A 21,731-nucleotide genomic window follows, 5' to 3' on the forward strand; every position below is an offset into this window, starting at 1 on the left:
AATGTGATCCCTATAACAGATCTGGCAGCAATGCACTTAACAGTCCATGGTGGTATGTGGGAACCTAAATTATAATTACTGAAAACATTTTTAACAAGTGACATCTCTTACTAGTAGAGATTTAGTATCTGTCTGTCTGAAGCTGAAACTATATTACTCAATGTACTATTGCACTGCATTTTAATGCTCAATTTAAGGGTGCAGGTAGTGAAGTATCTGTTTTGTTGTTATAAGACCTTCCCAGGCATTAACTCCTCGTTTGGGGGATGGTAGTATAGTATATGCTCATTCATTGTGATTTTCTTCCAGGGATTACCTCCTTCTGGATATACATGAGGAGGAGAGAGTAATGTAGTATCTATTCTGTAGTGATGATGTCATTCTCTCAGACATTAACTATTTTTTTTTGAAGAAGAAGAGTAGGGTAGCATCTGTTGTTTTGTCATGAGACTGTTCTCCCAGGCATTATCTCTTCCCTTGAGGAGTAGCATAAGTCAACAATAAATCATCACAATCGGCTGGTAATTAGCAAAGTCATCAGTTATGTATATTATTATAGCAAAACTAAATCAACTAAGATTCTTGTTCTACAAACATCTTATACTCTCCAGCTTTAATCTTCTGAGATCGTCCAATCTAAGTCTGTATTTAAAACTCACATTACATAACTATTGTATCATTTTCATATTTCTCCCCATGCAACACATGTCCTCAACTTTAACTGGTCAGGTTTCACTTTTGGTTGGTTGTTTTGTTTTACGGCATATCAACCCTTTTGATTTCACCTTTACACGTCATCACATGACCCACACCTGCCTAATAGAATCTTTGTCTTTGTCGACTGGAAACACTTTGCTGGTTAGTAATGACAGTTCTTTTTGAAGATTATGATTGTAAAGAAATATGTAACTACAAGAGTTGCTCCAAAAGTAATGCACCCTATTTTTTTTTTTAAACTAAAAAGTTGAAGAGCTACGAAGACAAGAGTGGTACCATTAAAATGAGTGACTATTTGTGCTCAATAATTTATTTTTCTACCTAGTCATCACCATTCTCAATGTACTTTTTCCAGCGATGGAATGGTGAGATGGGCGTGCAGAGCGTACTTTGTTACTCATATCTGTCATCACTCTGAAATCGACGAACCCATCGGATGATGCAAACATCAATTGTATCAGCTTCGTAAACGTTTAACTGAATGTTGATTGGTTCAATTTTTTCTGCATGGAGGAATTTAATAACACATCTCTGCTTCTGATGTACGTTAATAACAGGGATTGCTTTCTTAGTCTCACACCGTCAATATCTGCAACAGACAAATGAAACTTTCAGGTCATGAATGCATTAGTTCAATCATCATAAGAATGTAATTTGCAATCTCTTTTGATCCGTTTGAGAGAAATAAAAAAAACAGGAGACATTACTTTCAGAATGCCACTCATAACTTAACACGGCACTTTTTTTTTTTTTTTTTGCTTTTCAATTGGTTTTTAGCTAAAAAATTTTGTTGTAATGTTTTTTGATTTTGTTTTTCAAAATTTGGAGTAGTCGCACATAAACTGAACACTTTCATAAAAATTGAACATTAAATAAATTTAATGATACAAAATTTTATCTAATTTTTTTTGTGCCTGTTTACAATGAAGAGTTGCATAAACACAACCATTTTGAGATTACTAGAATATACTACACTGACCCCCAAAGGGGGAGGTAATGATATTATGATGAATGCCCTCTCTCCACCTCAAATAAAAAATAAGAGTTAATGCCAGAGAGGATCATGTTTCTATGACAACAGCAAAAAAGATAGCATACTACCCCCAACCAAAGAAGATAACTTACGTAAATCATAACATTGATTACGTATGCCTGATAGACTTTTCATTAGAATTGTTGCAATACCAAGTATACAAAGTATCTCCCTATATTGTCCAGATTTATTCTTCCTCTGAACTCATCAGCTCTAAGCTTATCTGATGACCTCAGAGGAAGAGTAAATCTGGACAATACAGAGAGATTAGCAGGGAGATCCAATGTTGCCCGGGATTGAATGAGGATCAACAAATGCTCCACACTTCCAACACTTTTATTGCCATCGAAATCAGAGAAATCGCACATTTTTCACTAGTTTATGGTCAAAGAATGAATTTTTTTTTTTCTAAATTTTATGTTTTGCATCTATGGCAATGCTGATCAAGAAAATACCAGCTTTGTGCATCTTTTTTTTTTTTGTAGTTTTTTTTACTTTTAGCTAGACACACACACACATATATACGAATAAAAAAAGTTATAAGCTTATATACTTTTCGTATTTTTATACATTTCCATTCATTCATATATATATATATATATATATATATATATATATATATATATATCTTTATATAAAAGATAATATGCTATTTGTACCCCTGACTTACATTACACATCCATCATATTATTCTTATATCATTTTTTGCATAACTTTTTTAAAATTCTTATTTTGCTTACGAAATTTTTATTTCGGTTTCACTTCTAGCTGATGACACCAGAGTCCCATTTTTATTTATTTATTTTTAACGCAGGCCCCGTCTCCGTCACAATTTTTTTAAAGACTGGGCAATGCCCCCACCCATAGTTTTTTATATAAAGGGCAGTGGTCTGTGTGTGTGTATGTCCAACTAAAAATCAAAAACCACAAAACAAAGACCCATAAAGTTGCTATTATTTTTATCAGCATTACCGCAGATGAAAAACATTTAGAAAAAAAAACATTGATTCTTTGATCCTAAACTAGTGAAAAATGGGCGATTTCACTGATTTTGATGACAATAAAAGTGTTAGAAGTGTGCAGTATTCGTTGATCTTCATTTAATCCCAGGCAACTTCATATCCTCCTGCTAGTCTCTCTATATTATCCAGATTTACTTTCCTCCTCTGAAGTCATCAGATCTAAGCCTATCTTTAAGACCCACATTACACATTCATCATATCATTTTACTACATGCAACGCATGTCCTCAACCTTCAACACTTCCATACATCATTACATTGCTCACACATGCCCAATAAACTAGACTCAGAATTGCTGCAAATTTTATTTATTTTATTTTTTTTTTTTTTTTTTGCCACAAGTATTTGCCGTTGTTTAATGGATTGGTTGGTTGGTTGTTTTTGTGTTACGGCATATCAACCCTTTTCAGGTTATTTAATGCCGAATCCACTTATTTTGAAGAAAACTTTTTTAAAGAGTATATTTGTTTTTTTTCAAGTCGGTTTCTATTTAACCCATAGTTGGGACCCTAACAGAGTGGACCTAGGAGCAATGGCAATTAAAGGGTGGCTCCACACTCCCCAAAGCCCGCAAGCTGGAGCCTCACCATCGGATATAGTTTAAGGTCATATCCAGGACCTTGTTTAATGGAAGACAAAGAAAATACTTATTTCACAGCGATATGATACTTGTGCCTTCCTCCAGTCATGAACTCTGCCAGGCCTGTTTTAGGCATTGTCTTGGTTTAATATTGACAATATCTTTGAAATGTTAATTGATTTCATTGAATGGAGAAAAAAAAAAAAAAAAAAAATTGTAGTGGAGAGTTCATGAAATAGATGATGATCAAGGGAAGTTCGAGTGAATGTTATGAAGAGATGATTAGAGGGGGAAAGAGGAGTAGAAGGAAGAGTTTGTTTTGTTAAACAGAATTGGAATATTTTTAAAATGGCTATTCTTTTCTGCTTTAAAATTGGTTACATCTAGTGTGTAATCTATTTTTGTTTTTTTGTTTTTTTTTCTGGGACAAAATATTTAAAATGTGAAAATCAAATTTTCTTTCAATTTCAGCTTACAATATTTTGTTTATTTATTTATTTTTTTTTACAAAAGTCACCACTTATCAAGGCCCAAAGGCCACTCAAGGATAAGGGTTAATGAATCTAAGGTGGTAGGTTAGTAATCGTTAATGATGTAGATTGGGTAGAATTTGGATTATTTAAGAGGACGGCTCAAAAAGAACTTGTTTACATTGGACTTGAAGGCTACCATCTGTAATCGGCTGGGAAGCAGACCAATGGGACAGTGTTCCACATGTGGACAGTTCTAGGAAAGAAACTTTGTTCATGGAATCTTAGTTTAGATTTAGACACAGATAGAGAGTGGGGAAAATTGTTGATAGTGATTATAGCTAGTTGAGTGTGTTTTGTGAAAGTTTGGCAAGAGGGGACTAGAGATTGCAGTTCAGTCAAGCACTTTTCATGAAAATAATGATAGAGCAGAGACAGGCTCGCAATGCCTCTTCTGTGGGAAAGAGGTTGCAAGGAAGAGAAAAGGGTATCACTTACTAGGTTTCGAAGCTGGTTTTGAATTCTATCATAGCAAGATACAAACAAAATTTAAGTGGTTTCTCTTTATGAATGTACAATTATTATTCATATCTTGTTGATAGTTTTTATGTTTTTTTTAATTACAATTTTCAATGACGGACAATTTAGGTTTTAATGCTGATGTTTTATTTTTTTTTTTTCCTTCTAATTTTTACTTAATTGAATTCTTAGATTAAACAAATTAGTGAAACCAACTGTTTCTTTTTTAATCGACATTCACATTTAGAAATTAAAACGGGATAACATTTTTGATTATGGGATAACATCTAAAAAGCCATTTTATGGACATACAAAATATTAAATTGGATGAAATTATTAGATAAGTTTATAAATATTAAAAAGTAAAACAGAATATTCCAATTGCATCTTTCTAACATCTCTTCCATGAACAGAGTTTCTTTCCAAGAACTGCCTATCTGTAGAACACATTATCACGAAAGTGCTTTTCTGCAGATTATTTCATGGTAATCTTCAAATCCAATGTAGACAAATACTTTCTCATAATCAAATTTAGTTCATTCCATTCATTTTCAATCCTCTCATAATATTCTTCATCATTCAACTGACAAATCATCAACCTCAGTAACCCTTATCCCCGAGTGGTTTTTGGCCTACATAAGTAGTTACTTATAAGTAAAATGAAACAGAAAAGGAGAAAAAAAAAAGCGGTGTAAGCTACATTTATGACTAGTGAAAAAGTGTCATGTTTAAAAAAAAATTTTTTTTTAATTCTTTTAGAAATAGCATTTGATAAACCAGTAGTTCAAAAAATCTAAAAACAGATAAATTTAGTGAGATTACAGTCATTGTCCAGATTTCTCCCTATATTAAAGGAACAAAAATAAAGAAAAAATCTGTATGATGCATGCATAATAAAAAGTTATACTAAAAAAAATAAATAAATAAATAAATAATAATGAAAAAAAAAATATTTACATCTTACAGTGGTTTTAACAGCTTTTTGCTTGATTTTCAAACAAAAACAAGTATTTCTATTACTGGTCATTTACAAATTTGGATTTTTAATACACATCTATATATATATTGATTTGCTATACATAAATTTGACTCACACCACTTAATACTGTTTCTGAGGAATGCCTACCTAAACTATACAAGCAATTAAAGATAAATAAAAAAAACTAAAAAAAATAATTCAAGATCATTAGTATTATTCAGACTACTGTTTTTATCTTTAGTATTTGCATAAGGTTTTAATAAATGTAAACTCCGACTTTCTTCAGGTGTATCTTGTGAATCTTTCTAATTTTCAGGAATCTGCCTGAAATTTTGGTACTAGTGCAGAGAGTGATCCAGACGTAAATAATAACGTTATTATTTAAAAAGCCATTCTTAACATGGGGAGGGGAGGGTGTTTTGTACCTATTCTATACTTCAACCTTACAATTGAATAAAAAAACATATCATAAAACTTTAATTAAACGTGGAAATACGATTTTTAAAATAGCGTGGATCACTCTCTGCACTAGCACCGAAATTTGTAACAGAACCTGTCATTTAATCCAAAGGGGTAGCATGCAAGTCATCACCGAGTAAAAGTGTTAATTCGGTATTTTATTCTTCATGTTACCCACTTTGAACCTTCAACTTTCAAGAAAGTGTTACTTTCAACTGATATTTTTCCAAATAGTTTATCCGTAAAGTCTTTTTTTTTTACCCGGTGATGGCTGATAAAATGAGAACATTCTACCTCCATAACTTAAATAAAGGATTTAATTCAGATTTTGACTGAAAGATTCCATGGTGTGACACAAAATACATCTGAAAAAGGTAAGAGGTGACATCGACCCAAATATTGTGCAAATAATATCCAAGATGAGAACAGTAGTCCAAAAATAATACAAATTATCAATCCTCATCTCAAAAATTCAGAAACAGAAAAAAAAAATTACCCTTTTTAAAAAAAAAGAAAAGCAAAAAAACAAAGAAACCTAAGATATTTGTATCTTAGTGACTTCAATGGTTTTTTGCTTGATTTATAAACTAAAACAAATATTTCTGTTATTAGACGTTTACAAATTTTTGGAATACCTATATATATATATAATCAGATATTATTATATATTAATTTGCCATACATATTAATAAAAAAAAAAATGATTTAAGATTATTAGTATTATTTGAATTATTTGGCCTACTATTCTCATTTCGAGAGTTATTTGCACAACAATTTGGCCGATGTAACCTCTGGTCTTCTTCAGGTGTATCTTGTGAAACGTGGGAATCTTTCTGTCAAACTCGAGGAATCTGTATGAAATTTTGAACGCTATGGTTAACTGGGGAAGGGAAAAAAATCTATCGTTTCAATTCTAACTTATGATTTTTTTTTTACTTTTTACAAAGGAGTCACCACTTATCAAGGCCAGAGGCCATTCGAGGATAAGGGTTAATAAGTGTACAGTGGTCAATGGGACAATGTTGCAGCAATTGTTAGTAGTGGAAATTTGGTAAATTGGGTTACTTAAGGGAACGACTCATCAAGAACTTGTTTATGCTGGACTTGAAGACGGCCATATTATAGTCAGCTGGAAAGCAGGTGAATGGAAGAATTCCACAGGTGTGCAGTTCTAAGAAAGAAGCTTTGTTCTTGGAATCTACGTTTAGGTTTAGGCACAGATAAAGAGTGAGGGAAATTATTGATAGTGGTTTCAGCTAGATGAGTGTTTCTCAAGAAAATTTGATTTTAATCAAATTTCAACTTTGAGATTAGTCAAGTAATAAAGATATGATTTTCAAAAACAATAATTTGTATATAAAGGAAATTTATAGAAGGCAATACAACACTATCAAAACGAAGAATAAAACCTTCCTTAAAACAAAGAAACAATCTTTGTCTAAACAAATTTCTTAATTGTATATAAGTCATCATGTTGGCTTAAAATTATTAGTTATTTCCCTTTGACTATATCCAAGTTATCTCCCTTGAAATATACTGAGCAGCTCACAATGCACTTTCCCATCACTGAAAACCAAAGATATATAATTTCACCTTATTTAGTAGGATTTAGAAATCCAATTCAGTTTCTTTCTTGTCTGGGCTAAAATATAACTGAGAGATACAAAGTGAAGCAAATTAAGACATAATGAATACTGTAGTTCCTGTCTGTTTATATTTTTTTGGTTCACAAACTCCAAGACTTTGGAGATACCCCTCCTCACCTCCACTAGAGACATAACAGTAGAATAAGCTATGCAGATTCACTAATATATGTGCATTTTTTTTTTCCTTACATTTCAATATATGCAGTATGTTCTTACTTGCGTCAATATGGTCAGATGGAAAACAAGTATTGTATAATATATATATATATATATATATATATATATATATATATATATATATAATTGCATTGTATAATATTTCAGGAAAATTTTTCCTTCGTCAGATATGTGTTCATTTAGTTCAAACGTGCATATTGTAAATGTGAACAATTGAAAAGGGTCTGAAATTAAATTTTTTTTTTTTAGATTAATAGATCTATTTCAGTGGAAAATAGATTTTAAAAACCTTTTATTATTATTCTTTAAACGCATAATAATAATAACGTAGGGCTAATATAACAGAATAATTTGTATTGAATTCTACATATTATCATTCTTCTTTCCAATGTTGTTCATACAATAAGGCAGACTTTACCGAATATATCAGGCGACATCAAACTAAAAGCGGTCAAGGCTGCAGCACAGGCTGCACATGGTTGCAACGCCGTCAAAACGTGCTCCAGGTGGTCAAGTTTTTATACTTACCAACAAAACCGGCAAGAACTGGTCAGGGTCATTTTCAATGGCCAGTTCTAACTGGTTTGTACAAGTTTGAGATGGAGGAATATGCTTGAACAAGCGATGCAATTGTGAGGCACATGAGCAGCAATGACAGTCCAAGCGCCATCGCTTGACAACCTGTTTAAATAAATCATAAACCCAAGGTTATTGTGTCCTAAAGTTAGGGTAGGGACAGTGAGTTTTTCTTCTTTTTTTTTTTTCTTTCTTTTTGACATACATATATATATATATATTTTTTTTTTCTTGATGTGTAAGAGTGATAGAGAAAGACAGAGGGAGAAGAGAGAGAGAGAGTGAATGATGGAATGAATTTTGGTAACATTAAGTTTAAAAAAAATTTTTTTTTTTCAAAATCTAAAATCCTTACAGGTTTCTCCTTGCTATCCAAAATAATCATTAGATATCTTCCTTTGACTATATCCAAGTTATCTCCCTTGAAATTATACTGAGCAACTAAAAGAATGCACTCTCCTATCACCAAAAACCTAACATATATAATTCAACCCCATGTAGTGAGATTTAGGAAATCCAATTGAGTTTATTTTCTTGGCTGAGCTAAAAAGGCTGGTGAACATCTCCTCCTTTGCATTTTAGGTACATAATTTCTTTCATAAATGAATAAATGTAAAATCTGGGCTCATTTCTTGCATTAGCAGTGATGTCAAAAGACCTTATTTGATGTTTTTTTTTTAAATTTTTTATTGCATTTTTACCCCAAGCTACGTATAGTGCCAACTTTGATATAGAGGACTACTATTTGGTATATAATTGCAGGGATACTCTGTAAGGAGTTGAGAAACAAAATGTCTGTTCACATTACACTTGAACTTTTGAATATCAGAACAGTAGAGGAAGCAGGAACCCAGAATCTAGCAGTTCTAGGAAAGAAACTATCAAGCGTAGAAGGCTTTCTGGCATCTGGAGATCTGTGTAGGGGTGGGATTTTACTGCTTGTCAGGTTTGTCATGGTATTTACGTCGAGGGGGTACAAGGGCTTGTAGTTTGTCCAAGCATCTACTATTAAAATACTTATAAAACCGGCAGAGAGATGCAACATTTCATTAATGGGACAGAGGCTGAAGCTTAGCTGACAGTTCAGAACCTATTAGGTCAGCGACTCTCTTTTGAACCCTGACCAAAAGTAAGAGACTAGTAGCAGATGCACCAGCCCAAATGTGAAAATAGATGTGACATTTATTTCAATGTGGGATTCTTTTTTTTCTTTCTAGAGAGTTTGTTCTTAATCATGGTCTTGGTTAGAATCCTTTCAAGATGAAATTTTCTAGGAGCAATGACAATGAAGTGTCAGCAATTAAAAAAGATCTCTTGACCGATTGTAAAACGTGCCTCCTCTCAGAGATTCAAAATGCTACATCTCTTGGCGTGTTATAGAGATTGCTATACTACCAATCTAAAATGGAGTATGAATGTCATAGTTATTCCTTCTAACATTGTTTACCTTTGGGTAGGAGCCAAAGAAGAGTCTCCAATCTAATACGTCTCGCTTTGTCAACTAAACTCCAACCCCTGTCCCATTGCTGTTATGTTGCATCTCTGTGTTTTTACAAGTACTTTAATGGAATGTGCTCTGATGAACTCATTGCATTTGTGCCCTCTAGACTTACATACCTCCTAGAAATCTGCTTAACAACAAAATCACACCCCTTCCTTCTACTCTAATAGTTTCTTACCTCGAACAGCTAGACTTTGGAATTCCCCTATTTCTACCTGCTTTCCTGACTGTACTGACATGCAGAAGTTTAAATGTAATGTAAATCAACATCTGTCCTAAGGATGGTCCCAAATAATAGCCCCTTACATCCAAGTGGCGATGTGCCTTGTTTGTGGTGAACATGTGTAAAAAACATACTTGACTTTAACATATAAACTTTAATCTTAGCCAGAAATTACTTTTTTTTTAAAAGAAAATTTATACTTAATCATAACCATGCTTTCAGAATTAAATTTTCACTTCCTTCTACATTTTCCTTGGCCTACCCTCTGAACTCAACTTGCTACCTCAACTTTTCTACATGTACTAACCCAAGAACTCTTATCCATTCTTTCAACGTGACCATACCAATAAAGTCTACTCTTCTGTTCACGTCTTATACTGTCCAAATTTAATCTACTATTGACGTCATCAAATATAAGCCTGTCCTTAAGAGTCACATTATCTACCTGTCGTATCATGTACTAATTAAGAATTACAGTGAGCAAATTTATAAATTTGTCGAATGACAAATTCCAATAATTGAAGAAACAGGTAACTTTGATTAAACAAAGACAAATACATATTTCAAGGAGTGAGTTTCATTTCAATGTGGGATTTTTTTTTTTTCTAGAAAATTTCTACTTAATCATGGCTATGCTAAGACTCCTTTCAGAGTAAGATTTTCTTGAGGCGATGACAATGAAGTGTTAACTGCTAAAAAGATCTTTGCTGACTGATCGTAAAACTTGCCTCCAGTTAAAGACTCCAAATATTAGATGTCTTGACCTCTTACAGGGATAGACATGATTCAGTATGATTGCTTCTCAGAATTCATAACCAAGTAATGTTGAGTTCGTACAAATGTAATTTTTAAAGTGCATCCATTTCATTACTTTCGGAAAGAGAGAGAGAGAAAAAATGCAAATCTAGTACTCTTCAGATGGAACTTTCTATGACATTAGCAGGGCTACACGACATTGCTTGGGGAAAAAAGTGCAACACATTTCTATTAAAACTTCTATCTCTTTCTCTTTTCTTCTCCCCCTAGATTCCCTCTCCTTATCCTTCTTTCTTCTCTACCTAACCCATTCCTAAATTTAACAATTATTTATAAATTCCTATAAAAAAACGTAACTCTGAATAAACAAAGACAAATGCATATTTTTACAAGTGATTTTTATTTCAATTTTTTTTTTTTAGAAAATTTATACTTAATCATGGCCATGCTCGGACACATTTCAGAATTAAATTTTCCTAGACTGAAGAGGGCTATCATAACCCAGCTCAGTTGTATCCAGGTGCACTTGCAATGCAGAAGTGCTGTTGAGCGTTCATAACTGAAACTTGGTAGACAAGTCAGACATAGACTGGAGTTTATTTGGAATTGAATTATGAATTTTATTAATGATTGTGTGGGAGGCATTTTTTCTTTCTATGGGGTCACCATGTGTGAGAATTTTTTGAAAAGCAAGGAGAATACCTATACTAAAAAAGAAAAAATAAATGAATAAAAACAAAAAAAAAAGGCAAAAATTGGAAAAAAATCTGGGGAGAATAAGTAAAATGTAAAAAAAAAGAAAAGATTCTGAATTTGAAATTATATTTTTGAATTTGTGAGAAATCTATCGAGAAAAGTTAACTAATTTGAAAAGAATCATCTTACATTTTTTTTAATGAAAAATACAAAGGACAACTTATCATATACACTGAAATAAAAGCAAGGATTTTTTTTTCTCAAATGAAATTAAAAGAAAAAACTAATAACACTTAATCAAACAAAAACATTTTAAAAATATAGCGAAGATAAAAAGTCTAGAAACATAATTTCTTCAAACACACACACACACACACATATATATATATATTACTGTTTTGTAAAATAAATATCTGAAACAAGAAATAAATTGCTATAAAAATAGCTGAATTTTACAAATATCAATGTTAAATATAAAAAAAAAATTTAATAAAATTTGCTATCAATTTTATTTTTGAAAAATATATTTTATATATAAACTTTATGAAATAAAAAATATTTGAACTTGACAACAAAATAAATTTTTTTGACAAAGTTTCAGGCAGAATAAATGCTGATCTGAAATCAATTATTTTATAATTATTTTCTTTTTTGTATATATTCCTTGTCACCATATTCAGTTTAATGTCTGTTTTACAGGCTGGCAATCACTGATTAATTCATTTTTTTTTTATATCTTGAACATCAACACCACCAAAAGAAAAGGATGTTAAACTTGAATTAAACAGATTCTTTTCCTAAAAATGTTGAGTTGAATTTGAAAGATTATCCATACAATATTCTGCTGGTTTCTTCTTTATTTAGTCCATACGTTATGCTTTGAAAAAAGCTAAATTTACAAAATTTAGCCTTAAAAGCTCCTTTTGATGTGGCTCCATTTTTGAATATCATTCCTATATCCCTATATATAATAAAAGTGTTGCAGAAATTCCCCTCTGGACCAAAATACCCTAGGTTTGCAACAACAGATGCCACATACAAATTCATTATGTCTAGTCTATCAGCCACTAAATTTGTAACATTATAAACACATAAGTGTTATAAGAAAATCCTAGATTACATCCTAGAAGCTACAGCATCACTATCGCAATCCTCATCATCAGAAGAAGTCCCGATTTTCCCCCTATTTTTAAACTCCTCATTCCATCTCCAGTCTACACCACGTAAAATTACTCAAAAAGTACTTATATTGATATGCCACCCTTTGTAACTGATTCGTAAACTCATAGACATAGCATGTGACTCTTTCCAGTCTTCCATTAGCTGCCACAGATCTTCAGGGCCACAGTTGGTCTTATGTGCAATTTCCTGGATCAACGTGGCTCTAGCTCATGCGCCCATGCCGTGGAGTCTACAACAGTAGATTTCTCACCAGCTCTTGCTTGCTCCTCTGGCAGTGACATGTAAATCGTAGACATTGTTCCCTGATGGTAATAGATATGGTAGGCAGGCTGCAATAAAGTTGCTGCTTTGTGGGATGATCTTGCCAAGATATGTTTAACACTGTTCATAGCATATCAGTGTATGTGCTGCCTAACTTTCTCATCAATCTTTTGGTGACTGTCCAGGTAGTAGCACCGTAAACAAGGACAGACTCCATCACTGCCTTTTCAGTTTATCATGCTGACTATATCTTATCCAATGCAGCCCTTTTGAGATGCGAATTTTGATATCTCTCTCTGTGAAACTTATGCTGCTGCCCAGGTACGTAAATTGGTAACTACTTCCAGCGTTGTTCCATCTAGGGCTTTAATCTCCCCCCTTCACAATGAAAGTCATAAACTTTGTCTTATCCACATTAACCTAAAGACCAATGTCATTTGCAGACGTTTCTAGCTCACGTAATAGTGTTTGTGCATCAGTGTTATTCACGAACAGTTCAAAGCGGCACTGAATTGCTGTGAGATTTTTTAAAGAAAAATATTTATAGCTCTAGTATCACACAACGGAACTATCTAGATGAGAACTTTGATATTTATTCATATGTAACCACTGCTCTAAGTAGTTAAATTACATACTCACACATACACACTAATGTACCCCATACAAACATTGTTATTAAATGACTACATTGGAAAAATGGTAAAAAAATTTTAGATGGGGCTACAAAACTGACCCAATCATCTGCAAAAATGAAGAGGAGAACCATGCAATGTAACGCTGCCTTGTCTGCCTTCTACTGCCCAACTGAGTTAGAATCTGTTTAAAGGAACACTTCAAGACAGAATAGCAGATGGGAGTGATCGACGACCTTTGATCTGGGAAGGGGGGGGGTCTTCTGTCCCTATTCTGAGACTCCCTCTCCCTCATGGGGAGAACCGTTTTTAGCCCATCTGTCTTCCTCGGTGTGTCCAATCCAGCTACTATTTTTGCGCAAACCGGGACATGTGACACTTGACACGTCACATCTGTCCCTATTCGGATACTTTCCAGTGCAAACTGACCGGTCACAGAATTTGACGACCTGTCAAAACATGGCGATTCAAATCTCTGCCCAGTTAATTATATAGATAGATAGATAAACAGATAAATAGATAGATACACAGATAATTTACTGCTTCTGCTTAGCTATTTTCAAACATCATTACCACATGCTTCAAAGTAGATTTTTCTTTATTAATTCTGTAAAAGTGTAATGTAGCCGTTACATACAAACAAGAGGAAATAAATAAAAATCAGAGTCAGCATTTTTTTTCTTTTTTAACTAAAGTTTTTATTGCACGTTTCTCTCCCGTCTCGACACCACTTAAAAAGTCTCTCCCTGTCACATGTCCATCTAGCTTTGCAGGTGTGTCTCCTTCCTCTAACCATGTGCCAAACTATCCTCGTCCTCAATTTTACACACCAATTTTCTGACAAGGAGTTATTTTTTATTGCTAATTGCCTAAGGCGCCCCATACCGGGGTATATCCATGGTGCTGCTCAGGCATTTTTTTTACATACCAGAGCACCCTTCTAGGGCACTGGCTTTTCAAATCCTACTTTTCCAACCCTTGTTTTTCTGAACTGAGTCAATTCAAATTTTTATCCAAATCCAGAGTGCCTCTTTTTGGGGAGAAAGATTTTATCCATATTAAAAAAACAATCCGATATCTGCCTTTGTGGGGAGCTAAGTCAATAAGAACATGCATATCAACATTTGAAAATGTTTCTCCTTCTTTATGTCTCCCTTATTAGAACCTACAATATATAGTTGCCGTTAAGTTCAGACCAAACTAGTACGATCAATACATGTCTTATTTCTCCCTCATCAGACAACTGTTAGATGATGCCGTGCAGGCCTCTTCTCCATATCTAGAGATGGGGGAAAAAAATTCTTCATTTTTTTGTGATCAGCAAAAATGTAATGCGTTACATTGTGAGAACTTTTTTATTGAACATATTTCTTTGTGTGTCCTCATCAGATTAGATTTGCCATTAGTGTACTCTGCTTCCTATAATCTAATACATGAAAGCGAAAATATGTGTTTGTGTGTGTGTTTGTGTGTCTTGCAAAAACTTTCGACAGAGGCGACAGATTTTCACGAGATCGGTATCATTTTGAAGTTCGGCCCTTCGGACGACAAATATCGAAAAATTAGCAAAAAGCATTCATTCCTTCATCCTCAACGGCTCACTTTTTTTACACGGAGGGGTGGAAAAAAAATTGTACCTTCATGACAAGATAGCTTCTATGCATGCGTCAACATGCGCAAAAGACGTTTTCTCTTGCATTCGTTTAAATATTATAAAAACCGACCTACATTCGCCCACGCGTTCATAGCACAATGGTTAAAGTGACAGCGTCGTTATCTTACGATTGCAGGTTTGATCTGAGGTATCAGATAAATTTTTTTTTTTCGATTTTAAAACTTAATATTGAAACAGAGTTATTTATGCCGCTTTTTTTAAAACAGTTTTTGCTGTTTTTTTTTTATTTTGGTTTTCCTGATTTTTTAAAGAAGTTTAAACAGGTTATTAGTTGCTTATTCTTTACCCCCCCCCACACACCTCCAAACACCCGGGCAATGCTGGGTACTCCCGCTAGTATATATATATATATATATCCTTCATCAAACAACCGTTAGATGATGCTGTGCAGGCATTTTCTCTATATCTAATACAAGATATCCAGCATCTGGAGAAAGCTCAAAGATTGGCTTCTCTAATCGTGCAGAGTCTATTGGATCTACCTTATGGAAGCCGATTAAAAAAGTTTAACCATTTTTCTTTTAAGCGCCAATGATTACTTTTTTTTTTTTTTATATAAATGAATCACCAGTTATCAAGGCCTGGAGGCCACTCAAGGATACGGATTAATGAGAGTGCAGTGGTTAAAGAGAACATGTCGTAGTAATCATTAGTAGTGGAAATTTGATAAATTGGATTACTTAAGGGGAACAGTTCATCAAGAACTTGTTCATGTGGCTTAAAGACGACCATATTGTAGTCAGCTGGAAAATGGAACAAAGTTCCACAGGCGTGCAGTTCAAAGAAAGAAGCTTTGTTCATGGAATCTACGTTTAGGTTTAGGCACAGATAAAGAGTGGGAGAAATTATTGTTAGTGGCTTCAGCTAGTGTTTCATGAAAGTCAGGATAGGCAGGACCATAGATTGGAGCTCAGACAAGCTCTTGCCATGAGAATAACGATAAAGCAGAGACAGGCTTGCGACGTTTCTTCTGTGGGAAAGAGGTTGCAGGATAGAGAAAAGGGCATCCCTCACTAAGCTACGAAATCTATTTTGAACTCTGTCAATGCAGAATAAGATCTTTCTAGCAGCTCCTGTCCAGATGTGGCAATAGTGCTCTATCCTTGGACGATCTTGAATGGTCATTATGATATATGTCAAGACCTATTATTCAGTGTTTACAACTGCATATATTTCTATCTTATGCGTTTATATATTTGTATGTCCGAGATACACTTCTAAATTAATTAACTGATCATTATGAATTTCAGAATATAACTACTAGTCGTTAAAGGTTGATCATATGGGTTATATTTTGTTTCATTCAGTTTTAATTCAAAGGGAGTAGAAGACCCTATTATAAATTCATATACCTTTCATATTTCTGTACACGTTATTCATCCATCCAAACAAAGATTTTACTCGTTATAAACCATCCTTGGTGTATGGTTACTATTTCTTGTTAATTTCAGTGTTATGTGACCAATAGTTTAAGAGTTTATCAGTTAAATATTCACACACAGGCACACACACACACACACACACACACACATATATATATACATCAGTGTAGATGTTACTACTTCCTATAATATATATATCCTTCATCAGACAACTGTTAGATGATGCTGTGTAGCAGGCCTTTTCTCTATATCTAATACGAGATATCCAGCATCCGGAGAAAGCTCAAAGATTGGCTGCTCAAATGGATCTGCCTTATGAAAGCTGACTCAAAAAGGTTAACCATTTTTCATTTAAGCGCCAACGATTTTGGCTTGGAATCTCATCAATGGTCATTGTGATATACCTCAAGATCTATTAATCATTCTTGCACCTGAAAGATATTTATGCTGACCTTACAAAGAAACTTTCACCACCGATTTGGACTGAACCAAAAGAGGGATACTTTCACAATCAGAATCCCTGGACCTTGGAATAGACTACCAAGAAAAATGCACTGAAAATGAAATAATTTAAGGTGAATTTTAACAGGTTCTAGACTACTATATCCTCTTCTGTGTAAATCTCTACCACCGTTTCCCGATGTGGCAATTGAAGTACAATTGTTTTATCTTTTGGCAAATAAATTTAACTAAATTGAATTGAAATAAACAGAACAATTTGTGACATGTCGTCGAAACAGGATTTCAGCCAGAACACTGACCCAAAGTTGTTTGGTTGTGGTCTTGGATCAGAAAAACACATCACAGTATGTTACACGATGTGAGATTCAGAAAAAGCTGAATGTAATCAAAAGACACCAGAAATAATAAAAAAAATAATCTTTTAAGTAAACAGAATTCTACTATACCCTATTCATGGTTTCTTCCACCATCTTCTTTCGTTTATCAACTTTGCTTGAAATGGTTCCACTGCCAGAACTACCACTTTGGCTCAGCATCTCAGATTCTGTTTTCATGGCCAATTCATAAGCTTTTTCGTATTCCTGTTTTCGATTGTAATACAGAGACCGAGCTTTCCTCAAATTAGAGATTGATTCATGCTGAAATTGAAAATAGAATTTATTTAAAAAAAAAAAAAAAATGAAGTTTTTTTTTTTTAAAAATGAACATACTAAAAGAAATAAACTTATAAAAAAATGAAATTATTAAAAAAAAATGAAATTATTAAAAAAATGAAATTATAAAAAAATGAAATTATAAAAAAAATGAAATAAAAAATGAAATTAAAAAAATTAAATGATAAAAAATGAAATGATAAAAAATGAAATGATAAAAAATGAAATTATAAAAAAATGAAATTATTTAAAAAAAAATAAAATTATTAAAAAAAATGAAATTATTAAAAAAAATATTAAATTATTAAAAAAAAAATGAACTTTAATTTATTTTAAAAAAAGAATTTATTCACAAAGACTTATTTACCATCTTTTTTAGCTCCCTTGACCAAGTTTCTTTCACCATTTTTCGGATTTTATCATGTTCAGCTCGTCTTGATGACAACGGCTGCAAAAGGAAAAAAAATGATAAAATATACATCTAAGTGTTGGGAAGTTGAGGAGAAAGGGGAAAAGAAGTATGACAAGATAAGTTTGTTGGGAACAAAGGTATAAAAAAAAAATTGGAGAGGAAGCTGTTCACCAGGATAGATAAATCAACTGAAATAGTATTGTAAGGAAGGTGGGGCAGTCATTATAGACTAAAGGATTGAACGGAGGATCAGTCAATATATTTTAGAGTTAGTATGTGAGCGGTTTTTAGGTATGGCTGTGTGTTTTACAACAGCTTTATGACGTTTGGGGATGTCAGTGGGCTTTGTTTTACTACGATCTCGGCTGTGACGGATTATGAGTCAAATTTAATGCCAGTTGTGCCTATTTACTATGCCTCCCCACGGGACAGAGTTAGACACCAGGGTCGTTTTTTAACGTGGAGAAAAGGTACGAAAATAAAAAAATTGTCTCAGGCGTGAAGAACTGATCCTCCATCGGAAGAGAACAAGAAATGGAAGTGCAGCATCTGAAGAACAGATACTACACTTTGATCTTGACCAAAAGTCAAATTTGATGCCAGTTGTGAGTTGGTTGGTTGGTTGTTTTTGTTTTACAGCATATCAACCCTTTTCAGGTTATTTAATGCTGAATCCAAAGATTTTGAAGAAAATTTTTTTAATACAATATATTTGTTGTTTTCAAATCTGTTTCTATTTAACCCATAGTTGGGACCCTAACAGGTACTACCACTCCGGGTCAGAGTGGACCTGGGAGCAATGGCAATTAAAGGGTGGCTCCACACTCCCCAAAGCCTGCAAGCTGGGGCCTCACCACTGGATATAGTTTAAGGTCATATCCAGGACCGTTGTGAGTTGGAGTCAGTTGAGCACAGTTAGGGGCTCAGAGATTCCCGAAGAGAGATTGAAGTTGAAGCTGGGTAAGGTTTAAAAAAAAAAAAAAATCACTGGGAACTGATGCTACTAGGCAGTTATCAACTGACAGTGTTCCCATTTCTATGTTGCCCAACATTATCACACACACACATCAAGTTCCTGTCTTGTCTTATTTTATCATGAAGATGATTAGACTACAGGATTACATACTTTAAATACTTGTAATTAGTAAATTTGATGTAACATAAGTATATTTATATTTATTTGCTATATTTCAAACACATTAAACACAAAAACAAAAACCCAGTCAATTAGCAGATTACCTTGAGGAAGCCATTTTTGCAATTAAAATAATTGTGTTTTTAAGTTATGATTGAAAAGGATGAATTACTATTTTTTGCTTAAATTTCTTCACTAGGGATTGAAATCACAATCTTTAGAATTTAGTTAGAATTCAATTCAAAATATCTCTTAAACAATGCTATTATCAATTTGGCTCTGAAAACTTTTTCAAAACTTGTGCCAGGATGTTGGGCTATTCTTGTTTTATTTGGAAGAGTCTTGTAAAAAAAAAAAAAAAAAAAAAAAAAACACAAAGATTATCTAAATTGATAATTGAAGGGGAGAGAATAATCCTTTCTTATATTTTTAGTCATTTTAATCTCAAAATTATTATTTTTTTGTTGTTTGTTTCTTATTCTTGGAGTTATGACAAAAGCAGTAATGAGTTTGGTTGCTTTACGGCATATCAACTCTTTTAGAGTCATTAAATGCTGAATCCAGTCATTTTGGTAAAAGCCTTTATGTTTCAAGTTTTTTCTTTCTTTTAATCTTTTTAACCCTAAATAAAGCATATTGTCACTTGGAAAGTAAGGGGCTGCTATTTGGGATTTTATCTAACATGAGACAGCAAGATGTTTGTTCACATTACATTTAATCTTCTGCAGGTTAGTAGAGTCAAAGAAGCAGGGAAGAGGGAAGGAATTACAAAGTTTAGCAGTCTGAGGGAAGAAACTATTAGAGTTGAAGGCTTGCCGGCATACCTCCACAGTGAAGGGGTGGGGTTTTGCTGCTTGTTGGGTTAGTCAGAAGTATGTACGTCGAGGGCATGGGTGCTACAAGTTCATCGGAGCACATTTCATAAAGTATTTGTAAAACAAACACAACGATGCAACAATGCAGTGATGGGACAGCGGTTGGAGCCTGGCCAATAGTGTGGAACCTATTAGATTTGAGACTCTTTTTCAAACCCTATCTAATAGTGAGAGACTAATAGTAGATGGCAACAATACTCCATGCATAGACGAATTGTGGTTTTGTAACAATATAGGGTACTCTCTAGTGTGAGTAATTTTCTAGCACAGTAGAAGGAGCACACCTTCTTTGCAGCAGCCTTGGCAATGTCCTTAATAATTATTTAGATATTTATTCACGCTGTATATAAAGGACTGGTGGGATGTTGGGTTGTCAAAATTATAATGCTGCTTATGCTTTTACTACTACTACTGATGATGATGATGATGGCTGGCAGCTGCGGAGCAACCATATCCAATTATGCACTAGGGTGGTCTACAGTTTCTTTGATGGCTGATTAAGCCTATCTTTGAGCGGCATAGGCGACCACATCTATCACAGTTAAAGGTCGGCTCATTTGGTGGTATTTCTTGCCTCCTTCGTTGGAATTTGAGCTCTTGGTTGTTTCTAAACTCTCTCTCTCTCTCTCCATGTTATAGTTTGAACCCGATGGTGGAGTGCCATAGGTCACGGTCAAGTTCTTCCTTCCTCCTCCTCCTACTATTACTACTAATAATAATAATCATTTATTACTAATGAAGATTTGATATTTTTCTAGTGCCGAAACTGTACTATTACTTCAATTAATTGTACCATCTTTTAACGCTTAATTCAGGGGATCGGGACAGAGCTGTATTTGTTCTGTTGACGATAATTTCCTATGTTTTACTTAGGAGGGTTGTATTTATTCTGTTGTCATGAGATCATCCTCCCAAGCATTATTTCTCCTTAAGCTGAAGGTAGTATTGTATATGTTCGTTTGTCGTGATGCCATTCTCCCAGGCATTACTTCCCTTTACTTAGAGGGTGAGGGGAGAGAAGCGAGATAGTATAATATCTGTTCTATGATCATGATACTATCCTCCTAGGTATTACCTTCTATTTTGGGGAAAAGGCAAGAGATAGCAATATAGCAGATGTTGCACATTCTTGCTGCTGCTGTTGCTGCTACTACTACTACTACTACTAATAATAATAATAATGATAATAAACACTTTATCAGAATTGTATTAGGTTGGCAACTAAATTCTTGTCGTGTTTTAAATCTACATTTTTTTAAAAGTAAAATAAGAACTAACAACTATTTAATCAATGACATATTCTCCACTCAGGTTCACAACTTTTTCCCAATGTTTAACAAGATTCTAAATACTTTTTCGGTAAGAATTATTAGATTTTGACTCAAAAAATATAATAAAATAAATTTTCAAAATGCCAAAAACCTAGTTGCCACCCAATACAAAATTTGAGATAAACAGCCTGGATGTTTCCGATCATAGCATGGTCTTTATAACGCAAAAGTATCAACGACTTGTTATGAGGAATCATAACAATTTGATAAAAATCATAATATGACCATAACCATGAAAAATAATATGCACTATAAAGATACTAAAACAGCTTCAAAACAGTTTCTTTACATTTCTTTTTTATTAATAAAATGGGTTAATACTAGCAAAAACGATACCAATCCACCAGGCAGTAAGTAATGAAACTATGGTCGTCTTTG

The 21,731-nt window shown here is 33.5% G+C and overlaps 1 protein-coding gene across 12 annotated transcripts in view; it reads right to left on the minus strand.

Annotated features, from left to right (window-relative positions):
* LOC145287793 (rho GTPase-activating protein 45-like) overlaps positions 1-21,731 on the minus strand; it is a 329,642-nt gene that overhangs the window by 105,928 nt on the left and 201,983 nt on the right. For 6 of the 12 annotated variants that reach the window (XM_080135626.1, XM_080135632.1, XM_080135625.1 and 3 more), the window contains 3 exons: positions 17,968-18,048; positions 17,394-17,585; positions 8,130-8,282 (listed from right to left, as the gene is read on the minus strand). In XM_080135626.1, coding sequence (XP_079991752.1) covers positions 8,130-8,282; positions 17,394-17,585; positions 17,968-18,048 — 426 coding nt within the window. The remainder of the gene's footprint in view (positions 1-8,129; positions 8,283-17,393; positions 17,586-17,967; positions 18,049-21,731) is intronic. The other 6 variants (XM_080135634.1, XM_080135627.1, XM_080135631.1 and 3 more) reach the window with 1 other exon arrangement.

Source organism: Euprymna scolopes, chromosome 11, assembly GCF_053919585.1.
Source record: "Euprymna scolopes isolate OS-2025 chromosome 11, ASM5391958v1, whole genome shotgun sequence".
NCBI lineage: Eukaryota > Metazoa > Mollusca > Cephalopoda > Sepiida > Sepiolidae > Euprymna > Euprymna scolopes.